Source organism: Saccopteryx bilineata, chromosome X, assembly GCF_036850765.1.
Source record: "Saccopteryx bilineata isolate mSacBil1 chromosome X, mSacBil1_pri_phased_curated, whole genome shotgun sequence".
NCBI classification, from domain to species: domain Eukaryota; kingdom Metazoa; phylum Chordata; class Mammalia; order Chiroptera; family Emballonuridae; genus Saccopteryx; species Saccopteryx bilineata.
Window position 1 is genome coordinate 142,505,647 of NC_089502.1, and position 24,057 is coordinate 142,529,703.

Genomic DNA, 24,057 nt, shown 5'->3' on the forward strand with positions numbered 1-24,057 from the left:
CTTTGTTTTTTTATTAAGATTTTCATTTCAGACATTATACCTCTCAGTTCTCAAATTTCCATTTGACTGTTGTTTTTTTTTAAAGAATATCATTTTCCATCAGAGAGGGAATTAGTGAAATTATATATACATAACACAGAGATAGAGATAACAGGACAGCAAATCCCAGAGGGAAGTAGAGGAGGGAGTCAGGGAAAGGAAGGCAGTGGGGGTGAAATGGGGACATGTTGTTGGGGGGGTGGGGTGTTATATTGAATGGGACACTTGAATCCTACTCAAAACAATAGATTAAAAAAGTTAATAAAAAAAGAATATAGTTTTCCTTTTTCTACAGACATTTCCCATCTGCTCACTCATTACAAGGATCTTTTCCTTTATGTCCTCATATGTTTGTCTAATAACTACATTAAATCTTTTCTCCAAAATCCAACATCTGGCTCATCTTAGAGTCTGTGTTTTCTCCCAAGCAGCAGCAAAAGGTTGTAAAAGAACTGGTCCTCGCCACTTTTCATCCTAGACACAGAGGAGACGGCTCCGGCCTCCCAGCGCGTTGTTACGAACTTGAGGCCCACAATGGAGACTCGCACTTACTGTGTGTCCTTGGAAGGTTTTGACGGGGCGGTCACAGCTGAGTCTGCAGACGTGAATGCACATGTCTGTGCTACAGGAGGCGAAGGTGGTGTTGTTCTGCCAGTCCACGTCCAGAGCGGGCGCTGTGAGGCAGGAATAGAGGGAGGGCGGCTACATGTGCTAGCTGTGCACAGAGCTTGGCTGCTTTAGAACAAATCAGAGCACAGTCGAGAAGCCTGATCTAGTAACACGAGGAGAACAACTGTGCCCAGTGGGAACTAGCCTCTTGTCCTGAAAGACGTGAAAAATAAAATAAAACCTGGACCTTTCTGACCCAGGGAGAGGACAGGGATCCAAGTATCAGACAGCTAAACTACAGGTGACATGCTTTCTCCACACGGAAGAAACACGCGGTCTGTGGTCTCCCAGGGCCAGTGGATGGTACGCCCTTCCCTGCAGCCTCGCAATGCTCGGGGAAACAGCGTATTCCGCTGAGAGATGTTATAAATGAACGCTTAAGGTGAAAAGTTTTGGCAGCACCTTATTGATGTTCATCTTGGACAGGCGACTCTCTTAAAAAGAAAAATAAAGCCCCCGAATCCAGAGTTCTCCTCGTGACACACATTCCCGTGTCACAGGAGTCGGCACGCCTGGTGTAACGTGCTCAGAACGTGTCACTCAAACTCTGTGAACAGAAAGGCAGGAACAGTTTCGACCCTTACGTCAAATATGAGGGAAACCCACTAGACTGACCGGCTACCAGCTGTGATGGGCAGAGATGTCTGTCACAGAGATGACAGACAGAGGTCCAAATCTGTAGACTGGTTCGGCAGGGGCTCTGGAAAGTGTCAATGGGGAGGGACTTCTTAACAGGTGGGGGGGCTCTCATTACAGTGCGACAGAAAATGTTCTGTCCCTCGAATTGGGACCTTCCCTCATAGTCTGTCTGTCTCCCGAGTACTCATGGCCCCTGCTTGGAGCCGTCACGTGACGCTGAGACAGGGCTGTGCTATATCGGGAAGTCCTTGGGGTCTGCCCTCCCTCAGGCACCCCAAACTACCCATCAGCAATGACTCTGTCCCCTTGCAAATGCACATCAGGGACATGTGATCTAACAGTGCACGCTCACCCCACACATTTTGTGCGTCTCTCTGCGTGGAAGACGTGGCCTGTGGCCTCTCTGTTACTTCTGACAGTCCTTACTGCGGGGGTGGCCGGCTGTCTCTAGGGGAAGAGGCTGCACCTAATGACAGCGTGTGTCACACAGAGCGTGGGGTGTCCAGTGGGAGTTTGCAAAACCAGAGTCCCTAGACCACTGCAACCCCACGGGGGCAGGAGCGACCTCAGTATACAAAGGGCCGTGGTTAGCTGTTATGCATCTGTGCACTGATCCGGCTCTCTCGGGCTGCATCTGGGAATTCAGATTGCCAGAAGGTTCCCACCGTTCCTTAACTGGTAAGAACGGCTTCCGAACTGAAGTTGTGCAAACAACATACTTTAATCTGCTTTCTGGCTAGGAGCCTGGAATTGGGGTACAAGCCAGGCAGGGAGCGCCGAGGAGACCAACCCCCATCACAGTCCTGGACACCAGCTCTCCAATGAGCTTCCCTGTCGGCCGACCCTCCACGTTGGCCTGTCCTGGGCAGTGCTGCGGTGGAGACCCCTGGACATGCTGGATTTTGTCCTGTGTGCCTGTCCTCGTCTTGGCTGGCTTCAGTGACCAGCTGAACCTGGGTGGGGGTCTCAGGGACCCCCAACACAGCTGCCATGAAATGGCAGGAAAAAAAGAGAAGGCCACACCGGCCCTGTGACTCCTTCCCTGCTGTGTTTTCAACGTTCAGGTGCTGGGGACCCTGGACCTTGCAAACCTTGGAGCACCGCTCACAGTGAATGGGTTTCCACCCGCCGAGCGAGAGTCCACGGACATGGTCCTCCGAGCATTCACAATGACTCGACAGGACACTTCATAACAGACTCTGAATTACTGTTTCCAAATTACAAAACTAGAACCAGACTCACCAGAATGAAACGGGAACTGCTGCTTGGCCTCCCCTGTGTGGGCATCCCAAATTATGGTTGTCTGCGCTCCGCAAATCAAAAAGAAATCATCAGTAACTACTCTCCTCGCCAAGCTTTCTGTAGATACATTTATCGTGCAAGAAAAGGTAGTCAGGTCCTGGCTGAGTAGCTCAGTAGGTTAGAGTGTTGTCCCCATACACCAAGGTCATGGGTTCAATCCCCAGTCAGGGCACATACAGAAATCAACAAGGAATTAATAAATAAGTGGAACAACAAATCAATGCTTCTCTCTCAAATCAATCAAGAGTTAAATTTAAATAAGGAAAAGCAGCGAACCCCTATTTCTTTCAAACTAGCACTGTGCAAGGAAAATACCATGTGAGCCACACAGGGAATTTTATGTTCTAGTAAGCCCTCTAAAAACAGAAAAGAACAAACAGTTTCACTGCAGTATGGCCGAAATATTATCGTTTCAACATGTAACCAACATGTGTCTGTCAATGAGATACCTGGTACTCTTTGTTGTCTGATCTGTGGAACCCCCCGCCCCACCACCCCATTACAAGCTGAAAAACCCATAATGGAGCTCATACAAGTGTCTTCCTGGCACTCTGCAAATGAAGAGTTGAGGAAGAAATGGCCATTTCTGCAAACTCCCCTGACAGTCGCTGCCCCAACTGGGGACAGCACACGTGTTACTCTGGGGTGAGGCCCCCCAGACTGGTCCACAAATAAGGAGAAAATGGCCTTTCCCCCTTGGAAGACAAAGCAAATCTTGAGATCTTCTGAACCTACGATGTTGGGGAGACAGGGAAGTGCCCGGAGACAGCTCAGGGAACACCCCTGGACCTACGATGTTGGGGAGACAGGGAAGTGCCCAGAGACAGCTCAGGGAACACCCCTGAACCTACGATGTTGGGGAGACAGGGAAGTGCCCGGAGACAGCTCAGGGAACAGCCCTGGACCTAACATCTCAATGAACCGGAACTTTCCACATTCTGGGAACCTGTATACCCCCCAGTCAATGTCAGTAATGCTCTCGTTTAAAGAAGAACTGTTTATGAGCTGTGTTGACCGTAAAAATTTTCTGAGGAAAGTATGGGGGCCATATCTCTGAAACCTGGTTCTCTGCATTCTGGGTTAGCTCCATACCAACCAAAATCTTTAACTCGTTTATTTGGTGGATTAAACACTCTTTTTGTTTTTGTATTTTTCTTAAGTGAGAAGCAGGGAGGGAGACAGACTCCCGCATGCGCCCAACCGGGATCCACCCAGCATGCCCACCAGGGGGCGATGCTCTGCCCATCTGGGGCGTTGCTCCGTTGAAACCAGAGCCATTCTAGCGCCTGAGGCAGAGGCCATGGAGCCGTCCTCAACACCCGGGCCAACTTTGCTCCAATGGAGCCCTGGCTGCGGGAGGGGAAGAGCGAGAAGGGGGAGAAGGAAGGGAAGAAAAGCAGATGGGTGCTTCTCCTGTGTGCCCTGGCCGGAAATCGAACTCGGGACTTCCACATGCCGGGCTAACGCTCTACCACTGAGGCAACTGGCCAGGGTCTGGATCAAACACTTTTAAATTTACTTACTGGGACACATCTGTCACTAGAAAGAATATACAAATTCACAATTCTGGTGCAATTTCATGTTCTGCATCAGTAATTGTATAATTTTATTGATGTTTACATTGAATTATATAGCCCAGACAACGGAAAACATTAAGTAGCAGAAAAGCTGGTAAGACTCTGAAATATACTTTCACCCCTTGGGGTCAAGCCCCCACTGAAGAAGGTCAATGCCAATGTAGCCATAAACTACAATTTCTGCCTACGTATTCTTTTCTAGAACATTATTATTATTTCTTTTGTGGTTGACCAATGAAGGCAGACAGTGCACAACTTCAAACATGCACGTTCCCTGACCACACAGCTCAGTGGTAGACAAAGTGGGGTCAGGTAGAAAATGAGAAGTGAGGCCCTGGCTGGTTGGCTCAGTGGTAGAGCATCGGCCTGGCATGCAGAAGTCCCAGGTTCGATTCCCAGCCAGGGAACACAGGAGAAGCGCCCATCTGCTTCTCCACCCCTCTCTCTCTCCTTCCTGTCTGTCTCTCTCTTCCCCTCCCACAGCCAAGGCTCCATTGGAGCAAAGATGGCCCGGGCGCTGAGGATGGCTCCATGGCCTCTGCCTCAGGCGCTAGAATGGCTCTGGTCGCAACAGAGCGACGCCCCGGATGGACAGAGCATCGCCCTCTGGTGGGCGTGCCAGGTGGATCCTGGTCGGGCGCATGCGGGAGTCTGTCTGACTGCCTCCCTGTTTCCAGCTTCAGAAAATTACAAAAAATTAAAATTAAAATTAAAAAAAAAAGAAAATGAGAAGTGAATATAAAAGCAGCCCCTGAGACAACAGGAGGTGAGGACAGAAAGAGCTCTCCCAAGAAAACAGTGGGAGTTTTGCACACGGGTCCGTAGAGCAGTGTGACACACTCAAGAGATGACATGCTATCAACAAACGGTAAGGTCGCGTCACAGCCAGGAGAACCGACAAGCACAGCACGGTTCTGTTGGGTGATGACAGGGAAGCAGGAAGCCTTAGATTTCAAAGAAACCCCTGTTGTCTAGAGATTCAAGATGCCGTTTAAGCCAACACTCACTTTGTCTACGCCGGCACTCAAAATGTAGTTTCCTTTTTTGTTCCACTTCAAGGCAAAGATGGGACCTTTGTGCTGGCCCAAGGTGCTGGCCAGGTTACCTGGTGGTTAGTCAAACGACAATAATAAACACGTGAACTTCAAAGCCACGGTTGGCCCACTCCACGTTCCCACACCAGAGCCCCTCTCGTTGGACCCAAACACCAGGGAAGCTGGACTTACCATCTTCCGTCCATATTCTTGCAAAACCGTCATAGGAACCTGTCGCCAACAAAGTCCCATCACTCTGCGGGCAGGAAAGAGACAGGCCAAGAGACACAGCTTAGTAGGGGCAGCTCTGACCCTCCGCAGACGACCTCTTATCCCAGGGCTAGAATAATCTTTCACCAAGAATCAGTGCCCTGTTAAGACTTATCAACTCTAGCCCTGGCCAACTGGATCAGTGGAAGAGAGTGAGCCTGGCATCTGGAAGTCCTGGGTTCGATTCCTGGTCAGGGCACACAGGAGAAGTAACCATCTGCTTCTCTTCCCTTCCTTCTCCCCCTCTCCCTCTTCCCCTCTCGCAGCCAGTGGCTTGACTGGTTCAAGTGTGGCCTCAGGTGCTGAGAATAGCTTGGTTGGTCTGAGTGTCAGCTTCAGGCACTAAAAATAGCTTGGCTGATTTGAGCATCGGCCCCAGACAGGGGTTGCTGCATGGGTTCAGGTTGGGGCACGTGTGGAAGTCTGTCTCTCTATCTCCTCTCCTTTCACTTAAAAAAAAAGGAAATACCACAGGAAAAGTTACAATGAGGCTGGAGAGACTTTTCTGAGCTTTGGACAATGTGTCCATGTGGAGAAAAGAGTTTGTGAGGAAATGATGGAACAGGGAGAAACACTCCAAAGAGCAAGAAAAATCAAAAGAAGATAGAAAGAGGGGTGTGTCCCACATGAGCACACACATAACCCTGTGACACAACTCCGTGAGCGCTTAGAAACAAAGCCCCCATGACCGAGCCACCCCAGGGTCCCCCATGGCAGTCCCTGCGTTCACTGTTGGCTGTCGGGGAGGAGGGCCATGCTTACGTTCCAGTCCAGCGAGGTCACGTCTTTGTTACTGGGGACGTCGTGTCCCCCTTCCCGGATACAGTGCCGCAGCACGAGCTGGGTGGAGGCCCCGTTGCTGTTCTCACTGAGGTTCCATATCCGAGCCGTGGAGTCTCCGGACCTGCAGGGGGAAGCACACGGCACTCAGCATTCCTTTCGCTCGCTGTTTTTACTTTCTCCTTCCCCTCTTTGTAACCCGAGGCTGCAGCCGACAGGGCAGAGGCCAGACAGTGGCCCAGGGCACAGTCTGCTCTGGCGTGTGGCCCCAGGAGACCTGGGGGGGAGAGGCCAGCCATAAACCCAAACCCAGGCATGTTACGTGTTTTATCCTCACTGGGTTTTCTCCTCCCCATCTCCGCTGCACCGAGTGATTTTAAACGTCGGCATTAGTCCCCACCCCAGGGAGGAAATGGCTTGGCATCAGGACTTCTTGACAATTTGACCACAATCAGAGGCACCCATGGGAGGGCCACGGTGGGTGGGTGCCCCACACCATGGTCAGCACACCTGGGAGGAAGCCCCAGGCAGGTCATGGAGCAGGTGCCCTGCGAGGTGGGACTCAGACAAGAGCAAGAGCACGGACCCCCACTCCCCGGAGCGCCCCCAGCCTGACGCCCTCACCCGGAAGCCAGAAGGTCGCTGACAGGGTTCCAGGCACAAATGAACACCTCGGACTCGTGGCCACGGAGGACCGTGGCCTTGCTGGGTGGGATCTCCACGTCCCCATCTATCTCCATCGGTTTCGAGTGGTTATCTGTCACAGGAAGCGGGAAACGTCATCGCCAGGGCTCCTCGGGCTTACAAACAGGTTTTTTAAATACGTTTCATTTATTTAAATACAGGGTGGGGCCAAAGACGTTTACCGGTGAGAAAGTTTACTCTTGTATTACTATTTATTGTCGCATTATTTGTTGTGTATGAACAACTGTAGACCTACTTTGCCAGCCCCCCCCCACACTGTGTGTTATGTTTATTCCAAATTTGATAGAGGGATAGCAACAGTTACTCCTTATATGTAGGTGCAGGGTGACGTCCGACAGCCACGGCATGAGAGGGGGCGAAGGTGACAACAGCCACGTGTCTCCTGAGCACAGCCCCCAGGTCCCTGTTCACCTGAGCAGATGAGGCATTTTATCCCATGCAGCCTTCTGAGGGGTCACCTGGTGATCTTGAGGGCTCCCGAGGGTGGAGCCACGCTCTCAGAAGTCCCTCCACCCTCCACCCCCACATTCACACACCCTTGTTTCCTTGGGACACATGTGCTCAATGTTCACACACTCCTACACCTGCATACATTCCTGTGCATGACACACATGCAAACATATGCACGCACACACACGCACTTTGTGAACTCAGAACCCGCAGCAGTCTGCATGTAGGAGCAGCAGAGGAGGGGCAGGCAGGTGCTCTGGGTAAAAGCTTGGCCCTCTGACCGATCTGTCCAACACTGTCCAGTGGTCACCTAATGAGGACTTGCCTTCCGGGAACTAGCTGAGACCAAGTCAGACGGCACACACTGTCCTGGTGCCCGCTTGGTAACCGGGAGCTCCTCACTTACACCAGGATTTTCCCCAAATCCTCCACCAGGAAGGCTGGGTGGGGACAGGGTCCTGCACTGGGAACACTGTATGCCGGACGGTGACCACGCAGTGAGGGTCCCTGCCAGCTCACAGGGAGGCACAGCTCCCTAAACCTGAGGCTGTGTAAGTAAAGAACGGTGTCTCAGGATTTCAGAGGAAGCCTGGGGTGGGAAGCCTCTCGGGCGGAGGGACACACATGTTCTACAGCGACCGGGGACGACCGTGCCGCAGGCAGACCCCTGTGGAGCCTTTGGCCCTGGGACGCCGTAAGAAACCACCAAAAGCCCTCCCAGGCCCGGGAGGCTGCACTCACTGATCGCGTGGGCTCCGTTCTCCTCCCCGTTCACCGTGGCCTCTCCATTCTTTGGTGGGTTGGGCTGGGGAACAGCCGCCGGGGTCGCCGTGGTTGCCGTGGTTGCCGTGGCTGCCGCTGCTGCTGCTGCCGCCGCCGCCGCGCTGGCCTGCTGCTGAGCGAGCTTCTCCCGGAAGGCCTGCTGCCGCGTCTGCACCACGTCGGGCATCACAGCATCGATGAGGGACAGGGACTCTATGGGGCGGCCGTCAAACACCGTGCCGTCCTGGGGAGAGAGCCACGGGGCAGCCGTCAACCTTGCGGCTCCTCAGGGTCTGTCCGCACCCCGGGCAGAGGGGCGCAGGCCGGCACGGAGCTCACGGCAATGCCAAGGGCGTCTGCCCGGGGGGTCGGGAGTGATGGGGGTGAGCACTGCTGCGGGACAGGTGTGTGATGGCTGTGCTCAGCGTGGGACCCACACCACACTTGGTGCGTCCCAGACATCAGAGCTCTGTCACCTTATTTCATGGAAAAGGTGCTGTCCCTGACCCAACGACTCCTTGGTGGGTGAGGGCGACTGTGCCGTGCCAGGGGGCTTAGAGACCATTCTGGTTGTCACCACTGGGAGAGGAGATGTTGCTGACATCTACCTGGTGGGTGTAGACCAGGGACACTGCTCACACCCTAGTGTGCACAGGACACCACCCCTCACACAGAATGTTCTGACCCCCAATGTCAAGAGTAACAGGCTGGAAAAACTGCTCAGATGCCAGGACAAATGTGGGAGTAACTACCCCTCTGTGAGGGGGGGGGGAGAGAGAGAGAGACACCTGTATCAGAGAGAGAGAAAGGGAGAGACCTGTATCAGAGAGAGAGAGAGAGAGAGAGAGAGAGAGACCTGTATCAGAGAGAGAGAAAGGGAGAGACCTGTATCAGAGAGAGAGAGAGAGAGAGAGAGAGAGACCTGTATCAGAGAGAGAGAGAGACCTGTATCAGAGAGAGAGAGAGAGAGAGAGACCTGTATCAGAGAGAGAGAGAGAGAGAGACCTGTATCAGAGAGAGAGAAAGGGAGAGACCTGTATCAGAGAGAGAGAGAGAGAGAGAGAGAGACCTGTATCAGAGAGAGAGAAAGGGAGAGACCTGTATCAGAGAGAGAGAGAGAAGAAGAAGAAGAAGAAGAGAGAGAGAGAGAGAGACCTGCACCATGGAGAGCTGACTGCAAGGACACCTCTCTGTCTCACTGGATAAAATGCATCCTGGCTGCCTTACTTGAGAAATTAGGAATGAGGAAAAGACACAAGTCCCAGCTAAAGAGGAAGTAAATGAACCATCACCCCGACTGGCAGCTGGTCACAATTATGTGGAGGAAGGAGAGGCAATCTTACAGTAACACAAAACGTGTAAAAAAGGAGGTCAGCTGTGAGCCACTCTCATCCCTGGTTCCGGCCAACGCTGACCAACTGGTGAGCATGCCTGTCTCCAGGTCACCTGCCTTCACATATTCACGCCCCAAACGGTGACTCCTTTGCAAAGAGCAGGAACTGTCCACAGCCATCAAAATGCATCCTAGTTTAAACTCTAAAAGCACATCTCACTCTTAACAGCAATAAAACTAGCCGACAGGCTCTCTCATTGTCCTCTGCACAGACAGGAAAGGTACAAAGGCTGCACAACAAGCAGGGACAGAAACCAGAGGGGCGGGGAAACTGAGTCGTGGCCTCACACGCGCTGAGCGCTGGCGGGAGTCTGGGAGGAGGTGGCTGCTGTCCTTGTATCGCTTGTTTGTTTTGTGGAAGAATCCCGGACATGAAGGTAAGAAAGGAAGAGGTTGCCATGGTCAGGGAAGAAATTGGCAGGAAGTCAGGTGCCTTACAAAGATGCAGGTTTCTGGGAGATGTCACAGGAACCCATGTGACAGAACACAGGACCCATTGCTCCTGTGACTCTAAAGCTGAAGAGAAAGTGGAGGGAAATGGGAGGCAGGAGACAGGATGAGAGGAAAGTCTGAGAGGGAGGAGATGGGCTCCAGGCAGGTGAGACCTGTGGAAGGGGTCACTCAAGGGCAGGACACTCAGACATGTGGTGCCCTGAGCACACAGGGCATCAGCCATGTGGGAAGAGTCATGATCGGATACAGGGAAAGCCCGGGGTACAGCCGTGTGCAGAGTCACAGAGAGAGAAAGCATGGAATACGTAACAGGGACTCGGACAAAGATGCCGAAGGTGGCATGAAGGTCACTGGAGGTCCTGGGCACCTTTCCGGGAGGATCCAAAGAGCAAAGCTGAGGGCATGGGTGGAGGGGTGGACCGGGAGTGGTGAAAGGAGCTGTTATAAACCAGAACTTAAAAAAGAACCCACTGATGTAAAACTGGCCCCACAATGCACTAACCCCAACCTAAAAAGAGAGAGAGGGGACACAGGCAAATTGACCCCATTTCTAATTTGTAACTCTGGTCCTATTGTCTTACTTTTTCTACACTGAGATAAAAATCAGCCTGTCACTAGGAATGTTCTCGAGCACAACAGTTATCCCCTCTCCTCCCCTGACGGAAAAGACAGCTTCCCTTGGGACACATCTCAGGGTTTCTCAGGGTCCCTGTGTCACTGGCCAGTGCAGAAAGCAGAGAGGAGCCCTCTCCTGTCAGTGTGCACGTGCACAGCGACCGCCCGTGCTGAGGCTAACAAGCAGGTATGTTTTCAGAGGTGGGGACACGTGGGGTGCATGATGATCGGTCCACAGCTGGCCAGCTGTGTATGTGCAAAACACTTTGTGTGCAAAACACTCAGAGTTTGCCCCCTGTGAATCCAGAGTACCCCCACCCCTCATCCGGTAAATTACTGACCCCATAGAAGACCCCAGAGCCTGGCGGGCAGGACTGAACCCTTTTGCCTGGCCCTGCAGGTCCCTGGGATATGGGGGAGAGTGAGAGGCTGAGTCTCTGCTCTGCCTGAGGGAGGGGTGCAGGTACCTCAATAATGCTGATCTCGGCCTCCACATACTGCAGCCCCTTCTGCAGGATGGAGATGAGCGCGGCAGGCGGCACCAGCGTCCCGTTGATGTTCGACTGGCTGATGTGGCTCTCGATGCCGAACGTGAAGGCCGAGTGGGAAAATCCTGCAGTGAGACAGGGAGGACAGGCGGGAGGCTGCAGGTGGACTCCATGCCCACGGGGCCCGAGTGGTGGTGGTGGCATCACTCATCTCAGCCAACAAGGATGCCCAGCTGCAGACAGGGCAGGGGTGACGTGAGTGGGAACGGGGGCGTGCACAGGATGGAAAAGCGCCTTGGAGGGTAGAGCCGGCCCAGCACTATTCGTAGCTAAACAGCACAGAGCCTGCTCCCTTTTCTGCAACCACAAGCTGATGGCTGGCTTTCTCCTGGGTCCCCCCCCCCACTCCATCCAGAAGCTAGCGCTCAAGTCTCTAGGCACCCCTGGTCTGGCTGCGGTGCACACAGGGCCTCAGCTGGGAACAGGGGCTGGCAGGTGCCGGCTGAGTGACTCACACAGCCAAGAATCCTAAGAAAAAGAGGCTATACAGTATTCTGGGCTGGTCATTGTGGCTGAGCCTCATGTTGCCAAAAAGCTGGGAGTTCTCCCTTGGCTGGGAGATGCTGGCTCTCTCTTTTCTGTCCCTCACAGTCACTGATGGCCTCCACAGCTAGCTACTGGTAAGGGCAATGCCCAGCTAGTCACCGGGTGTGTGGTAGTACAGTGTGGGGGAAACCCTGGCAGGAGAGAGGGGACGGCTACGGCAAGTGCACACAATGCCTGCGTCTAGAAGGGAGCAACTGGCCAGGCAGGGAAGCAGGAGCTGCTGGGGGCCCATCAGGGACCGCGAGCGATTCGGAACCTGTAACAACCTTCCTCGTGGAGAGAGCAAGGGGCCTCCCACAGCTGGAGGTCTAGGCCATGGCAGGAGCCCTCTGCAAACAGGTAACCCAGCCCGGTGCAGCTTAGCACCCGCATTGGTCCTGGGGCAGCCACAGGTGCATGGGAGCTTGCAATCCCTGTAACCCATTGTGTGTGTGTGGGCGGGGGCTGACAGGGGTCTGGGGGCCGTGTGAGTATCATGGACCCCCTGTGCTCAGCTCCCTGGTCTCACTTAGGCTGGGGCCCAGGGCTCCTGCGGGGCACAGTGGGTGCCCCTTCTAAGCCCCGGCCTGCAGGCGTGAAATATGCTTATCCCACAAGGTCAGACCCTCTCAGCCTTTGTCAGCATTACCAGCGGGGCGTGCTTCCACGCACTCTTTGCCAGCCCCTCTCCTGTGGGGTCCTGGAAACCCCTCTCGTAAGATGTCTTTCCTGTGGGCATGTTCCCATTGCCCCTGGCTCATCCGACCTGCTGCTGGTGGGCTGCACGGGGCCCTCAGGGCATCTGCACGCTGCCTCCCACCCGCACATGCCCAGAGCACCGGCTCACCAGGTGGGGATGTTCCCCGGCGATAGGAAGGAGCGGGCCTCTCCCCGCCAGCCTACCCTTCCCCCCTCCTCCTCCCCAGTCCTCCCTTTTCCGTTCCCACTGCCAGATTACCAAGAATATATAAAACTTGTAGTTTGTTTATTTCGCAGAGAGCAAGGCATCCGTTGTTCCTGTGACGCTGGTTGCACAGGGACCCCTCCAAGGCCCTGCCCCGCAGCCCCTCTTCCCCTGCTTTCCGAGGACATAAGCAAAGGCCCCTTTGTGACCAGCTGGCCATGCCTTCTCCTGCTTTCTCTCTCTCTGCCGGCCGGTGCTAAGCAGGGACTCCATCCCTTGGTCCCTGCGCCTGGCTCCCACCTCCTGGAATATCTCGTGTGGGTTCTGTGCCATGGTGATTCCTCTCTTGAGCACCAATCTTTATGGCTGATGACCCCAATCAGTGGTTCCTACCTTGTCCTCCGTGCCTGTCTTTCCTGCTGACAGGGAAGAACACAGGAGGACAGGGCCATGTCTCACCCTCCCGGTATTTTTAAAAGGTCCAGCGCAGAGCTACGCCCACCGCAGTTAATGATCACAATGGCCAGCCCTGTGCAGTGCCAACTCTTGGTCAGGAATTGCTTAGGAGCTTCCATTAATCCATTCAAGCTCCCGGTCACCCCTTCCCCATTGCCTTGTGTCCCTCCCACAGGTCAGGTCCTGAGAGCTTCCTGCATAACCGAGGGGCCCCAGTCAACCAGCTTGTGGGGCTGGGACTGAGCCCTCACTAGAACAGCGGGCACCACGCCAGCTGGGTACATCTACTGAGTTCCCCCATCTGGGCCAGGAACAAGGCTCATAGGGCTCTGGACAAAGAAGTCTCGGTGACTCCCGGGCACCTCTGGAAGGAAGTCAAGTCAAGCTGCATAGCTTAGATGCCACACAGGTGTTAGTTCCTGCCGGCTCTCCTAAAACAAAATACTGTAGTCCAGGGGGCGTGACCGGTGAACCTTTCTTTCTCACACTTCCAGAGGCTGGAAGGCCAACATCAACGTGAGGGCAGACGGGGTGTCCACATTCAGCCTGTAGCAATACATTTTATTGATTCACACATTCACTTATCCCCACAAGATGGAGCGATTCTGACTGCACGACCACCATTAACCATGCCTGGGCACCCCGCACCCACGATCTCCCTCCAGACAGCAATTTTTCAGAGTCCGTGCAGTTCCTGCTTTATACATGAGCAGGGCAGACAGCAGGGAAGTGAGATGATCTGTCCAAGGTTCACACTCTGATGACAGGCGGAACGGGACCTTCAACTCTGGACTGCATGAGACCCGTTTTTTCAGCCGACACTCTGAGACCCATGGTGCAGGGGCGGAAATGCTCAGTTCCCTGGGAAGATGCTAACTCCATTCCCAGCTGCCCAACCCCAGCCCTGACCTGCAGAAGCCAAGAATGCAGCTCACACAATTTACAGAACAAACAAACAGCAGGGTGCAAACCCACTTCTAACTGAATGCTGGACCATGTCCTTAGTCTATCTTGATTTTAAAATGTTGCATCTATAGTTGGGTGGCATAACTTCCTCATCTCTACGTGATAATGTCCTTCAAAGTCAGTTCTGCTTCTCCCAATGAGCTGATCACAATATTCAGTTCAGAGGTGTGGCGAGAAGAGGCGGGTGCTAAAACCACTCTGCTAGAAGAATCCCCCCACTCACAGCCCCAAAGCAATGAGTAAGCAGGTTGAGCTATTCAGGACACCATGACCTTGAACATCTCAGCCAAAAAGCTGTTCTGGAGACGAGATATAAATATTCTCATCAACCCTTGATCAAAAATCAACATTCTTATGCGTGAAAAGAAGTCCTATTTGCTTAAATGTGCATTAGTTGCATTTCTGTGGGTGGATCTACCCTTGGCCTCTAAAACAAAACAAAACAAATTAAAAAAATGTTTTTCTTAGTCCATTTGTTGTTAAGACTTTCTCCTTGATTTCTGGCCAGACAGAGAAAACAGCAGGAGCCATGGGGATCCCTGGGTTCTGTCCCCTCTCTATGCAAAGGAACTGAGCTCCTGAGAGGTCTCCTCACCTCTTGGCTGGGCCTCCATTGCCCTTCCCTCAACATGAAGGTCAGGTCACTCAAAGCGCTAATGGAAGGCTCAGGTGTGACCACAGGATAAGACACTTCTGATCCCAGGGAAGACCAGGAACCAATGGAGACATCACTAGGGCTCTATCCAGGTCGGAGGGTCACTCACAGGAGACAGGGTGATGTCCACACACCACATCGGCGGTGCCGGCATGACACATCCCCTGAGGCCATGGTGGCTGCAGCCCTGCCCTGTGCCTAGGTGTGGTGTCTGATCATTCTTGGAAGACTGGCACCTGTAGGCAGGATGCTTCTCTCTGGGGCGGGCACAGCCTGCAGCACCACCAGGCTGAGGAGCACGTGCACCTGCCATCTGCCATTGGGGGGAGGGACTTCTGTGCCTCTGTCATCAACTTTCAACCCACCTCCTCCTGTGCCCAGCATGACAGTGGTTAGAACAGAGATCAGGAAGTCAATAACAGAGACGGAAGTCCTCGGGGATGGCCCCTCGGCAGGCGTGTGGGGTGTGAAACAGCAGGAGATTTCAGAGCATGGCGGCACCCTGATGGAAAGACCCATGCCAGGGCAAAGCGTTTGTGTCCCTGCATCCACTGTGTGGCCGTCCTCCAGCCATGTCTAAGCCGGTGGGTGGCTCTTACTCAGTGAGAGGTACCCCTGAAGAATCTCTGGACAGCAGGAATGCTCAACTGTGTCATCACACACATTTGACACATGGGGGAGGGGCGCTGTCCCTTGCACTGCCCAGTCTTTAGCATCCCTGGCCTCCAACCGCTACTTGCCAGGGGCTTGCCTCCTTCAAGCCGTGACAACCAGCGCTGTCTTCAGGTGTTGCCTAGTGACCTGCCGTGATGACCCGGAGGGACTACCACCCCCAAAACGACACTCTTCCCCAGGTCTACTCGACACATTTCTGCCTGACTTCTCAACACAAGGGGTGAATTTCCATCACTGATACACAAGCCACCCTTTGATGCAACTGGTCACAGAATTCAGGTGGACACACACTAATGGGGAATCACCGGACGAGGTGAAACTATTTCAGAAGCGAAAGCAAGAAAGGGTATAGTCACGACAGCCTGGGGAAGGTGTGAAGCCAGCCCTGTATTTAATTTATATACAGCACAGCAAGTTCAAGCACAGAGGCTTCCCTTTGGGCGAGAAAGGAGCGTGGACACAACTCGGCCTCACCCGGCCGAGAGATAAAATAGACTCAACACCAAACCAAGGGCAGGCTCTGTGTGTCCTGAACACGGCTACCCCATGCTTCACACACTGTTTGAGTGGTCGTGCGAACCACGTCGCCCAGTAACCAGAGGTCCAATGCAGGAGATTACAAAGCATGGTGGCACCCTGATGGCAAGACCCATGCCAGGGTCATCAGCAACACCTGCTAGATGATCAGCCACCAGCCCTCAGAAATACCACCTCAGGGAGAGAACGCAGGTGCGTGATGCTGGGGCTGCTGGGCTGTGCCTCTTCGGCGGAAACCAACCCCCAGATCCCCCATTCGAGGCATTACAAGAAGTATCTTTATTAAGTAATTTAGTGGATCTGCATACTTGGAAATCTGACCGCTATCCAAAGCCAGTGGACACACCAGGTTTGTTTCTTAGTATCCCAGATCAGGAGCCAAAACCAGAGCCCCTCGGGTTTCATTGGGCACATGTCCTGTGTTTGGAAATAAAGTTTGATTGACATATGCCTGAGCTGACACATTGCCTATCACTGCTCTTCTGCTACAAACTGCAGTTGAGTGGCTGCAACAGGGACTGTATGGCCCACACGTCCGAAGATTTTTACTGTTGTATTTGCTCCTCTCTAGGAAAATGGTGCCAACTTGACTTTCTCTCTCTCTCTAGCTATAAAATATCTGCATACACATTCAAGGTGAATGTCATGGCCTCCCAGAACCCTTCATGTGGGAACCCACTCCTAGGGTGATGGTCTCAGGAGGTGGGGCCTTTGGGAGGAGATGGGGTCCTGCAGGCAGTCTTCAGGAACGGGATTAGTGTGATTGTATCAGAGACCCCAGGGAGCGCCCCTGCTGCCCCCTTACACCACAGGAAGTTACACTGGAAAGTTGGCCAGCAGCAAACCAGGCGGCAAGCCCACACCAGCCATGGACTAGCTGACACCTTGATCTCAAACTTCTCAGCCTCCGGAACTGTAAGAAATAAATGCCAGCTGCTTCTGACCATGTGGTGTGTGGTCCTTTGTTACAGCAGCGAAAGGCACTAAGAAAGCTCTTCTTGCACCAGGTCTGGTAACAACGTCATGGCCGCAGCAGCAGACTCTTATTAACTGTTTCCTCCGCACCAGGCAGCAGATACAAGCCTCCCAGTGCCAGTCTGTGTAGCACAAAGCTAGCTCAGTTCCCGATTTGCCTTCAGGAGCCTCCTGCTCTCTTCTCAAAATTGGTGGAGAGCCTGGGCACCAGCCTTCGCCCGAGCACAGCCCTCAAACCCTCTCGTCCCGAGTCCCAAACCCAGCCGGCTTTGCTAGAGGTGGACACCCCCACTGCCATAGACGTCTCTGTTTATCCTGCTCTCTGGTCTAAAACAGTGCTTCATTGTTCTTGGGTTTGGGAGATTTGGTGCCCGAGAGGAGGACATTCAACTATATCTGGAAACCTGTCTGGCTGTTACAGTGGCGCATGTGTGTGTGTGTATGTGTATGTGTGTGTGCTTAGCCTGCACCACCAGCATCGTATGGGGAGACATACTACACCTGTGCTAAACATCCCACAACACCCAGGACAACCTCGTATGATGAAGGGTGACCCTGGCTGATGACCCAACAGTGCGAGGCTGACAGCCCTGCTCCAGATTCCCCATGCCTCCCCTGGCACATCCCTGCTCCCTGATCAGAACCGGTCACTCCTCCCCATCCTCCTGTCCTCACGTGCCCTCCCAGGCCCCAGGCAGACACAAACTCCCAAAAGGCAGGAGGCCCAGCCCGAACCACTTTATGTCACCCTTGGTACAGTGCCTGAGTGCAGCACAATTGGCAGATGGACAGATGGATGAACAGACCAAAAACACAGGCGAGGCTGATGGAAACCACGGGTGGTGAGAAATGGAATCAAACCAGGTACCCACGGCTTTCCCATAAAAGACTGAGGGCAAGGAAAGAAGTAAAGGTTTAGGCACAACATCCTCACAGCAGGAAAGCCGTGTCCAGGCAGAGATGACGGCCACACAGGCGACAATCTCAAAACACCAGGGAGGCTCTCGCTGCATGTACGGGGCAGGGCACAGTAGGTTTGCGGTCGTGAGCATGTAAAACACAGAGTTAATTCTCTTTATTATCAGTTATTAGTAATTGCATGATCATCCAGATGAATTACTGTGCACCTGCTTTTGCCCCACCCTGTAGACACCTGAACAAAACACCATGATATTATTCAGGAATAACAGTAACAACACATAGGTGATACTTGGTGCGAGTGACACGCGTCAACCCTTTCCATCACCTCACAGAGGTGGCAACCACCTACAAGTCCACCTCAATAAATCCATGTTCCACATGGGGAAACCGAGTCACAGAGTTCTGTGATTCCTCCCCTCCCCCGAGTCTATGCTCTTAAACCCACACACTGAAACTGGTTCAGGAATATCCAGGTGATGCAGATGCCTACCCTTAAACAGAAAGGTGAGAATCATTTCTCAGTAATACCCCTGACGTCCTTCAGCAGGAAATAAGATTCAAGCAAGGCTGACAGTACGAACACGAGCTGGGACCCTTCCCACACTAAGCAGGCAGGCAGAGGGGAGCGTATGTACTGACGCCACTCACAGAGAGAGAGCCACGTTAGGGATCAACGCCATCAAAGGCCAGGATGGGGGAGGCGGGTTGAGTCCCTCCTGCATACAGAGAGCACGCCTCACAGGGTGCCTGGAGGACCAGGATCGCCCCATGTGGTTCCCAAGATCCCATTCAATTCGAACATTCTATGCAGAGCAGAGAAGGACCTCACTGTCTCCAGCAAACCCACTGGATTTTAATTTATGGAGGTGTCCGACCGATGACATGAGCTTCATGCTCCTGAAAGAAGAATTGATCACTTATAATTCCTGAGAGGAGGGGCCGCGTCCCCCTTGCAGGGACAACACAAGGCGAATGCCACGCACCATGCAGGGACCAGGAAGCCGAAGGAGGAGGAGGAACTTGGGGCTCCGCTTTCACGAACCCCACCCGAGGGTCAGTCACTAGGTGGGGACGTCCCTCATTGGACAGGAATAGGACACACACATTCGTGTCTGTGGTTGGGAGGATCGGAATACGGTTTTCACGCCACTGAAAGCCACCCGGGCGGGACCAGTGAAGAACGTGGCAGTTGAGAGTGGCCCTGTGACGGACGGATGGACACTGGACGGACAGCAGACGGCCTCCGGTGACCCCGCCCAAGCACCCCACTGGCTGCAGAGGAGCTTCTGTTTGGAGGGAGGGACTGTGGTCAGGAACCGGTCGTAAATGTGGGATAGTCTTCAGGACCAGTAGGAACGCAGGCCCCCAAAACAGCAGGGCAGAGGGTGAGGGGGAGGTGGGAGAAGGAGAGGATTGCGTGTCCCCTTGGGGACAACGGCCTTTCAAAGACGTGGCTGGAGAAGGAGACCGCTGTGAGGTAACACACGGGCCCTCGGGAGCGGGGACAGGGCCGCGTCTCACACTTCAGATGACCAGCTTCCGTCAGGGAGGAAGAGAGAATAAATCCTGGCAGGAAATGAAACTTATTGAGGCCGGAGACTTTTAAGGTCACATTAGAATTTCAGAGCACGCCAGTCTAAAATGGAAACCGGGCCGGAACGTTGAAAACCGGGTAAGATTCATTCTAATGGTCGTCCCCCCCTTCCCCCCCCCCCGCCTCGGCTCCAACAACTTAAAATCGCAGCAGAATGGCCCACCTTGAGTCTTAGCCCCCACAACGTACACAAACTACCGCAGTGAGGGCTGGGGTGAGCGGGGAGGGGTGCCGGGGCTAGTCGGGCCGGCTGGCACAGGTGGGCCTCAGGTCCGCGACTTCGTGTCTGTTCTTCAAAACGGTTATGATCACACCAAAAGACAAGCTCAGGAAGACGCTCTTGGTCTATGAAGGGCTTCGTCCATGACACCCTACTTCAGTGTCCTTCTCCCCCAGCCAGGAGCGCAGTAAGCAGAGGGCCCCTGCAGACAGGGAACAGGGTGTGCCCGGTGGGTGGGTGGGTGGGAGGGCGCCAAGTATCAAGGCCACGAGGTCGTTGGGCGGTGTTTCGGCCCCTTCCCCAGCTACTGAGCACCCCGGCGATTTTTAGTTATTTTACTTTTTAACACTGAAATACAACACACACACACACATGCGCGCGCGCGCGCAAAAATGCACAGACGATGGCCATGCAACCACGAGCCAGGGTTTACCTCTGGACAGCGACCAGCAGTGTGGATGACCACGTACTCTCTCAGCTGTCCTCCCGCCCCCTCAGCACATGCTGCAGGCCACGTGACTGACCCCCAATAAAAACCCCGGACGCCAAAGCTACGTGGTCAGCAGCATTGCACACGAGTTGCTGTCTTTCGTTGCTAGAAGAAGCCAGCCCCTCTGCAGAACTCCACAGAGAGGGACCACCTGCGAGCCTGTGCCCCTCATTTTTGCCCTTTGCTGACTTTATAGCTCCCCTAGCCCTGGCTCGCTTTACTGGAGAAACAACTGACCTGTGACACGGTGCACGTCCCAGCTGCACAAGCTGATTCCCTGATCCCATGCATGTATCTACTGCAGAATGATTGCACCGTAAGATTACTTAGCACCCCGTCACCTGAGGCGCTTCCCTTTCCAGCAAAGAGAACCTTGAAGAGCTACTCTGTTCCCAACTTTCAAGCACATGTTACACTCTAGTCAAGAGCCATCCACGACGAGATGTATCTCTTTGCTGTAACCAGCTGTGAGAGTAACAGTTTTTGAGCCCTATGAATCCTTCTAGCAAATCACAGACACTGAGGGTAGGGGGGGCCTCCTGGTAACCACCGAAAACCCACTGCTTAGACCTGTCGGAAAAGATGAAGACAGGAGACGCTCTTTGGCTTGATTTTAAAGGCACTTCCACCCTCCGGTGACATGGAGAGGTTATTCAGGTCTTCCTGATTTATTATTTGACAAAACTTAACATTCTTCCGTGCTATTTCTGAAGCAGAGCCTGCCGTGACCTCAAAGAAATGCCTGCCTGGCCGTTCCCTAAGGACTGGCTTTTGAAACGGGGACGTGTATTAGCAATGTAAAGGGGCATCCGCCGTCCAAATATATTTATAGAGGCTAAGCAATAAGCCTGAGCTTTTGTTTAAATTAAGATTGCCGAACCATTAAAACGACTTTCAGAATCGACGGTCCTGGGAAGCACAGGGAGCCTGCTGGGCCGTCCACCGGCTGCTTGGACAACCGTGGGCAAAGCCACTTAATTATTTTGGGAGATGCAATTATTCACAAATATTTGAGTGACACTCCTTTCCTGGTTACCAAAACCTTTTCCCTGGAGGGGAAGAAAACATCACAGTGAAAATCTGCTACTCTCGACTCTTTTATTATCAGCCAGCAAATGCTTTGGCAAGTGTCCCCTTTCCTTGAAGGGGAAAAAAAAAAATACCCTGGAAAAATTTAATAAAAACGGGGGCTGCGTTTTGCTCGCCAACTCAGTCTATTTGAGTTCCGCAGCGGAAGGCGTCCCACAGCAGCCGAGGGAGACGCCGTGAAGAAGTGAGCAGCTCGGGAGAACGCCGCCTACCCATCAAGTCTAGTCGGACGAACAGGCACCCCACAATGAAAGGTTGTCAATCAGGAGTTCTTAAACGGGGTCAGGGATGATGGTGCCCTGCAAGGGACAAAGTCTGCAGACATTTTTGTTGGTCACAAGGGAGGAGAAGGGGCATGTTACTGTCTTCCAGTGAGTGGGGGACAGGGGTGTCGCTCAACACCACACAACACAGGACAGCCCCCCATCCCAGGGTAAATAACAGGCCGGCTCCCCGTGTCCACAATGCTGAGGCTGAGAAACCCTGACCTTCGAGAATGGGCTCAAAGCCACGAGATGACGCATTTCATCGTGGGGTCTGGGGACATCTGCGGAGACCAAGGCCCTCGGGCCTGCCCGCCGGTCTCAGGCTGACCGCAGACCTGCTGGAGAGTCCTTCGAGCTGAATGAAAGGGGACATTTCAGAAACGGTCCCAGGCTCCCGAGGAAAGGGGCAGAACGAAGCCTGCAGAGACGTGGATCCCTGTGTGAGATGTAGATCGCCACGTGCCCTGTGACGACTGCGTGGACCTCACCCTCAGGGTCTGACGTTCCCGTGGGGACACCGGGCGGTGCCTGGGGCCCCTCCCACAACAGGGACTGCCCCTCAGCCTGACCTCCCGTCTCACAGGGCTGTGGCTCTTCGGTCACTTATATCCAGGCCACTTTCGACCGAAGCGGCCTTCTCCCCCACCCGGTCCCAGGAGGCGGCTGCGCTGACACGTAGTACGATCTAACGGCAGGTCATCTTTCTGGAAAGTGAGACCCGTGTGTGTTCAGAGCCCCAAAAAGTCCCTCAGCTCCGCCTGGGCTTGGCTGCGGATAGAAAACGCCCCCGGGGGTCTCCCTCGGACACTGATGTCCCAGACACGCTGGAACTAACAGAGGGAGGGCCACCACAGGGCACTCAGGAGTGCCGCCCGTCGAGGACGTCTCGGTCACAGAAGCTCCTCGCGAACAGCGAAATGTCACCTAAGTTCCATTTCAGATCTTGAAAGTCTGGGTACGCAATATTTCAGTGTCCTCCTCATTTACAAGGACGGTGTACACAACACAGAATGATGCCCACATTCTGTAACACGTCCCCCCCCCCAAAAAAAAAACCACGCCTAAGTCCACGTAGCTGCTCCTGCTTAGGAAAACAGCCCCCGCCCAGGCTCTGGCTTTTGAAAACCGTCAATGCTCCTCTCTGAGTTACGCACACACGGTGATCTTCACAGAAGCAATAAATATGCATATATAATAAATCGGCCTCTCCACCACCCATCACGCTACAAGGGGCTTTCAACCACACGCGAAGTCCTCTCACTCTGCGCTGGGAAGAAGGAAGCTCGCCCCCCCCCCCCCCCGTGATCTGTGATATATGATGTCTGCCTGTTGCCGATGGTGGGCTGACGTCAGCGACGGATCTCGAGGCGGCTTCCCCAGGGTTCTGGTGACTCGAATCCCTGAGGCGTGTGGGCTACGCTCTGGAGTTTCAGCCTCTGACCTAACGAGGGCCCGTCCAGAGGGGGCCGACGTGCCCAGGCCACGGTGTTTTCTAGCTCGATGCAGACAGGCACTCTGCGCAGGGGGCCGGTGCACCTCTGTGAGCACTCTCTCGCTCGGCAGATGCGGCGTGGAGTCGTGGCTAGAGGAAGCTGAGGTCCTGCTGGGTCCACCAAGGCTGATAATAAACCCTCAGAGGAAATGTGCAGCTCCTCAGCATCCTGCAGACGCCCCTGCCGCGGCCAAGGTCCTTCTACCTACTTTCTGACAGGCCCTGGGCTACGAGCTCATGTCGGCTCAGCAGCTCAGGTCGAACCTTGGTGGTGGTGGTGGTGGTGGTGGTGGTGGGGAGGGGGGTGTCGGAGAGGGGGAGGAGGAGCACAGTGATGGAAGGAGACTTGACTTGGGTTGTGAGCACACAGTACAACAGACAGATGATGTACTACAGAATCGCATACCGGAAACCTGTGTCATTTGATGTATGAATGTCACCCGATAAGTGCGATTAAGCCCACATCACCTCAATAGATTCAGGGTTTTTTTGTTTGTTTGTTTGTTTGTTTTTGTATTTTCCTGAAGCTAGGAACGGGGAGAGACAGTCAGACAGACTCCCGCATGCGCCCAACCGGGATCCACCCGGCACGCCCATCAGGGGGTGACACTCTGCCCACCAGGGGGCAATTCTCTGCCCCTCCAGGGCATCGCTCTGTCGCGACCAGAGCTACCCTAGCGCCTGGGGCAGAGGCCAAGGAGCCGTCCCCAGCGCCTGGGCCATCTTTGCTCCAGTGGAGCCTCGGCTACGGGAGGGGAAGAGAGAGACAGAGAGGAAGGAGAGGGGGAGGGGTGGAGAAGCAGATGGGCGCTTCTCCTGTGTGCCCTGGCTGGGAATCGAACCCGGGTCCACTGCACGCCAGGCCGATGCTCTACCGCTGAGCCAACGGGCCAGGGCCAATAAATTCAGTTTTTAAAGACAGAGGACACGAGTGGTGAGTGCGAGGTGCCCTGCTGCCCAGTGAGGAGGGAAAGGGGCGGCGGCCCCCGGGGGACGGCAGCCCACAGAGTCACACATCCCAGCAATCCTGCCCCTCCAGACTGTTCCCGAAACCAA

General features: G+C 53.9%; 2 protein-coding genes across 4 annotated transcripts in view; both read right to left on the minus strand.

Annotated features, from left to right (window-relative positions):
• Nucleotides 1-24,057, minus strand: part of LOC136316758 (F-box-like/WD repeat-containing protein TBL1X) — a 237,639-nt gene that overhangs the window by 53,470 nt on the left and 160,112 nt on the right. The gene's annotated exons all lie outside the window — the stretch shown is intronic.
• LOC136316756 (F-box-like/WD repeat-containing protein TBL1X) overlaps nucleotides 1-24,057 on the minus strand; it is a 44,561-nt gene that overhangs the window by 7,258 nt on the left and 13,246 nt on the right. The window contains exons 3-10 of the mRNA XM_066248896.1: nucleotides 11,156-11,301; nucleotides 8,207-8,471; nucleotides 6,935-7,067; nucleotides 6,293-6,434; nucleotides 5,453-5,516; nucleotides 5,234-5,331; nucleotides 2,590-2,650; nucleotides 592-713 (exon numbers count right to left, since the gene is read on the minus strand). Of these exons, the coding sequence (XP_066104993.1) occupies nucleotides 592-713; nucleotides 2,590-2,650; nucleotides 5,234-5,331; nucleotides 5,453-5,516; nucleotides 6,293-6,434; nucleotides 6,935-7,067; nucleotides 8,207-8,471; nucleotides 11,156-11,301 (1,031 nt within the window). The remainder of the gene's footprint in view (nucleotides 1-591; nucleotides 714-2,589; nucleotides 2,651-5,233; nucleotides 5,332-5,452; nucleotides 5,517-6,292; nucleotides 6,435-6,934; nucleotides 7,068-8,206; nucleotides 8,472-11,155; nucleotides 11,302-24,057) is intronic.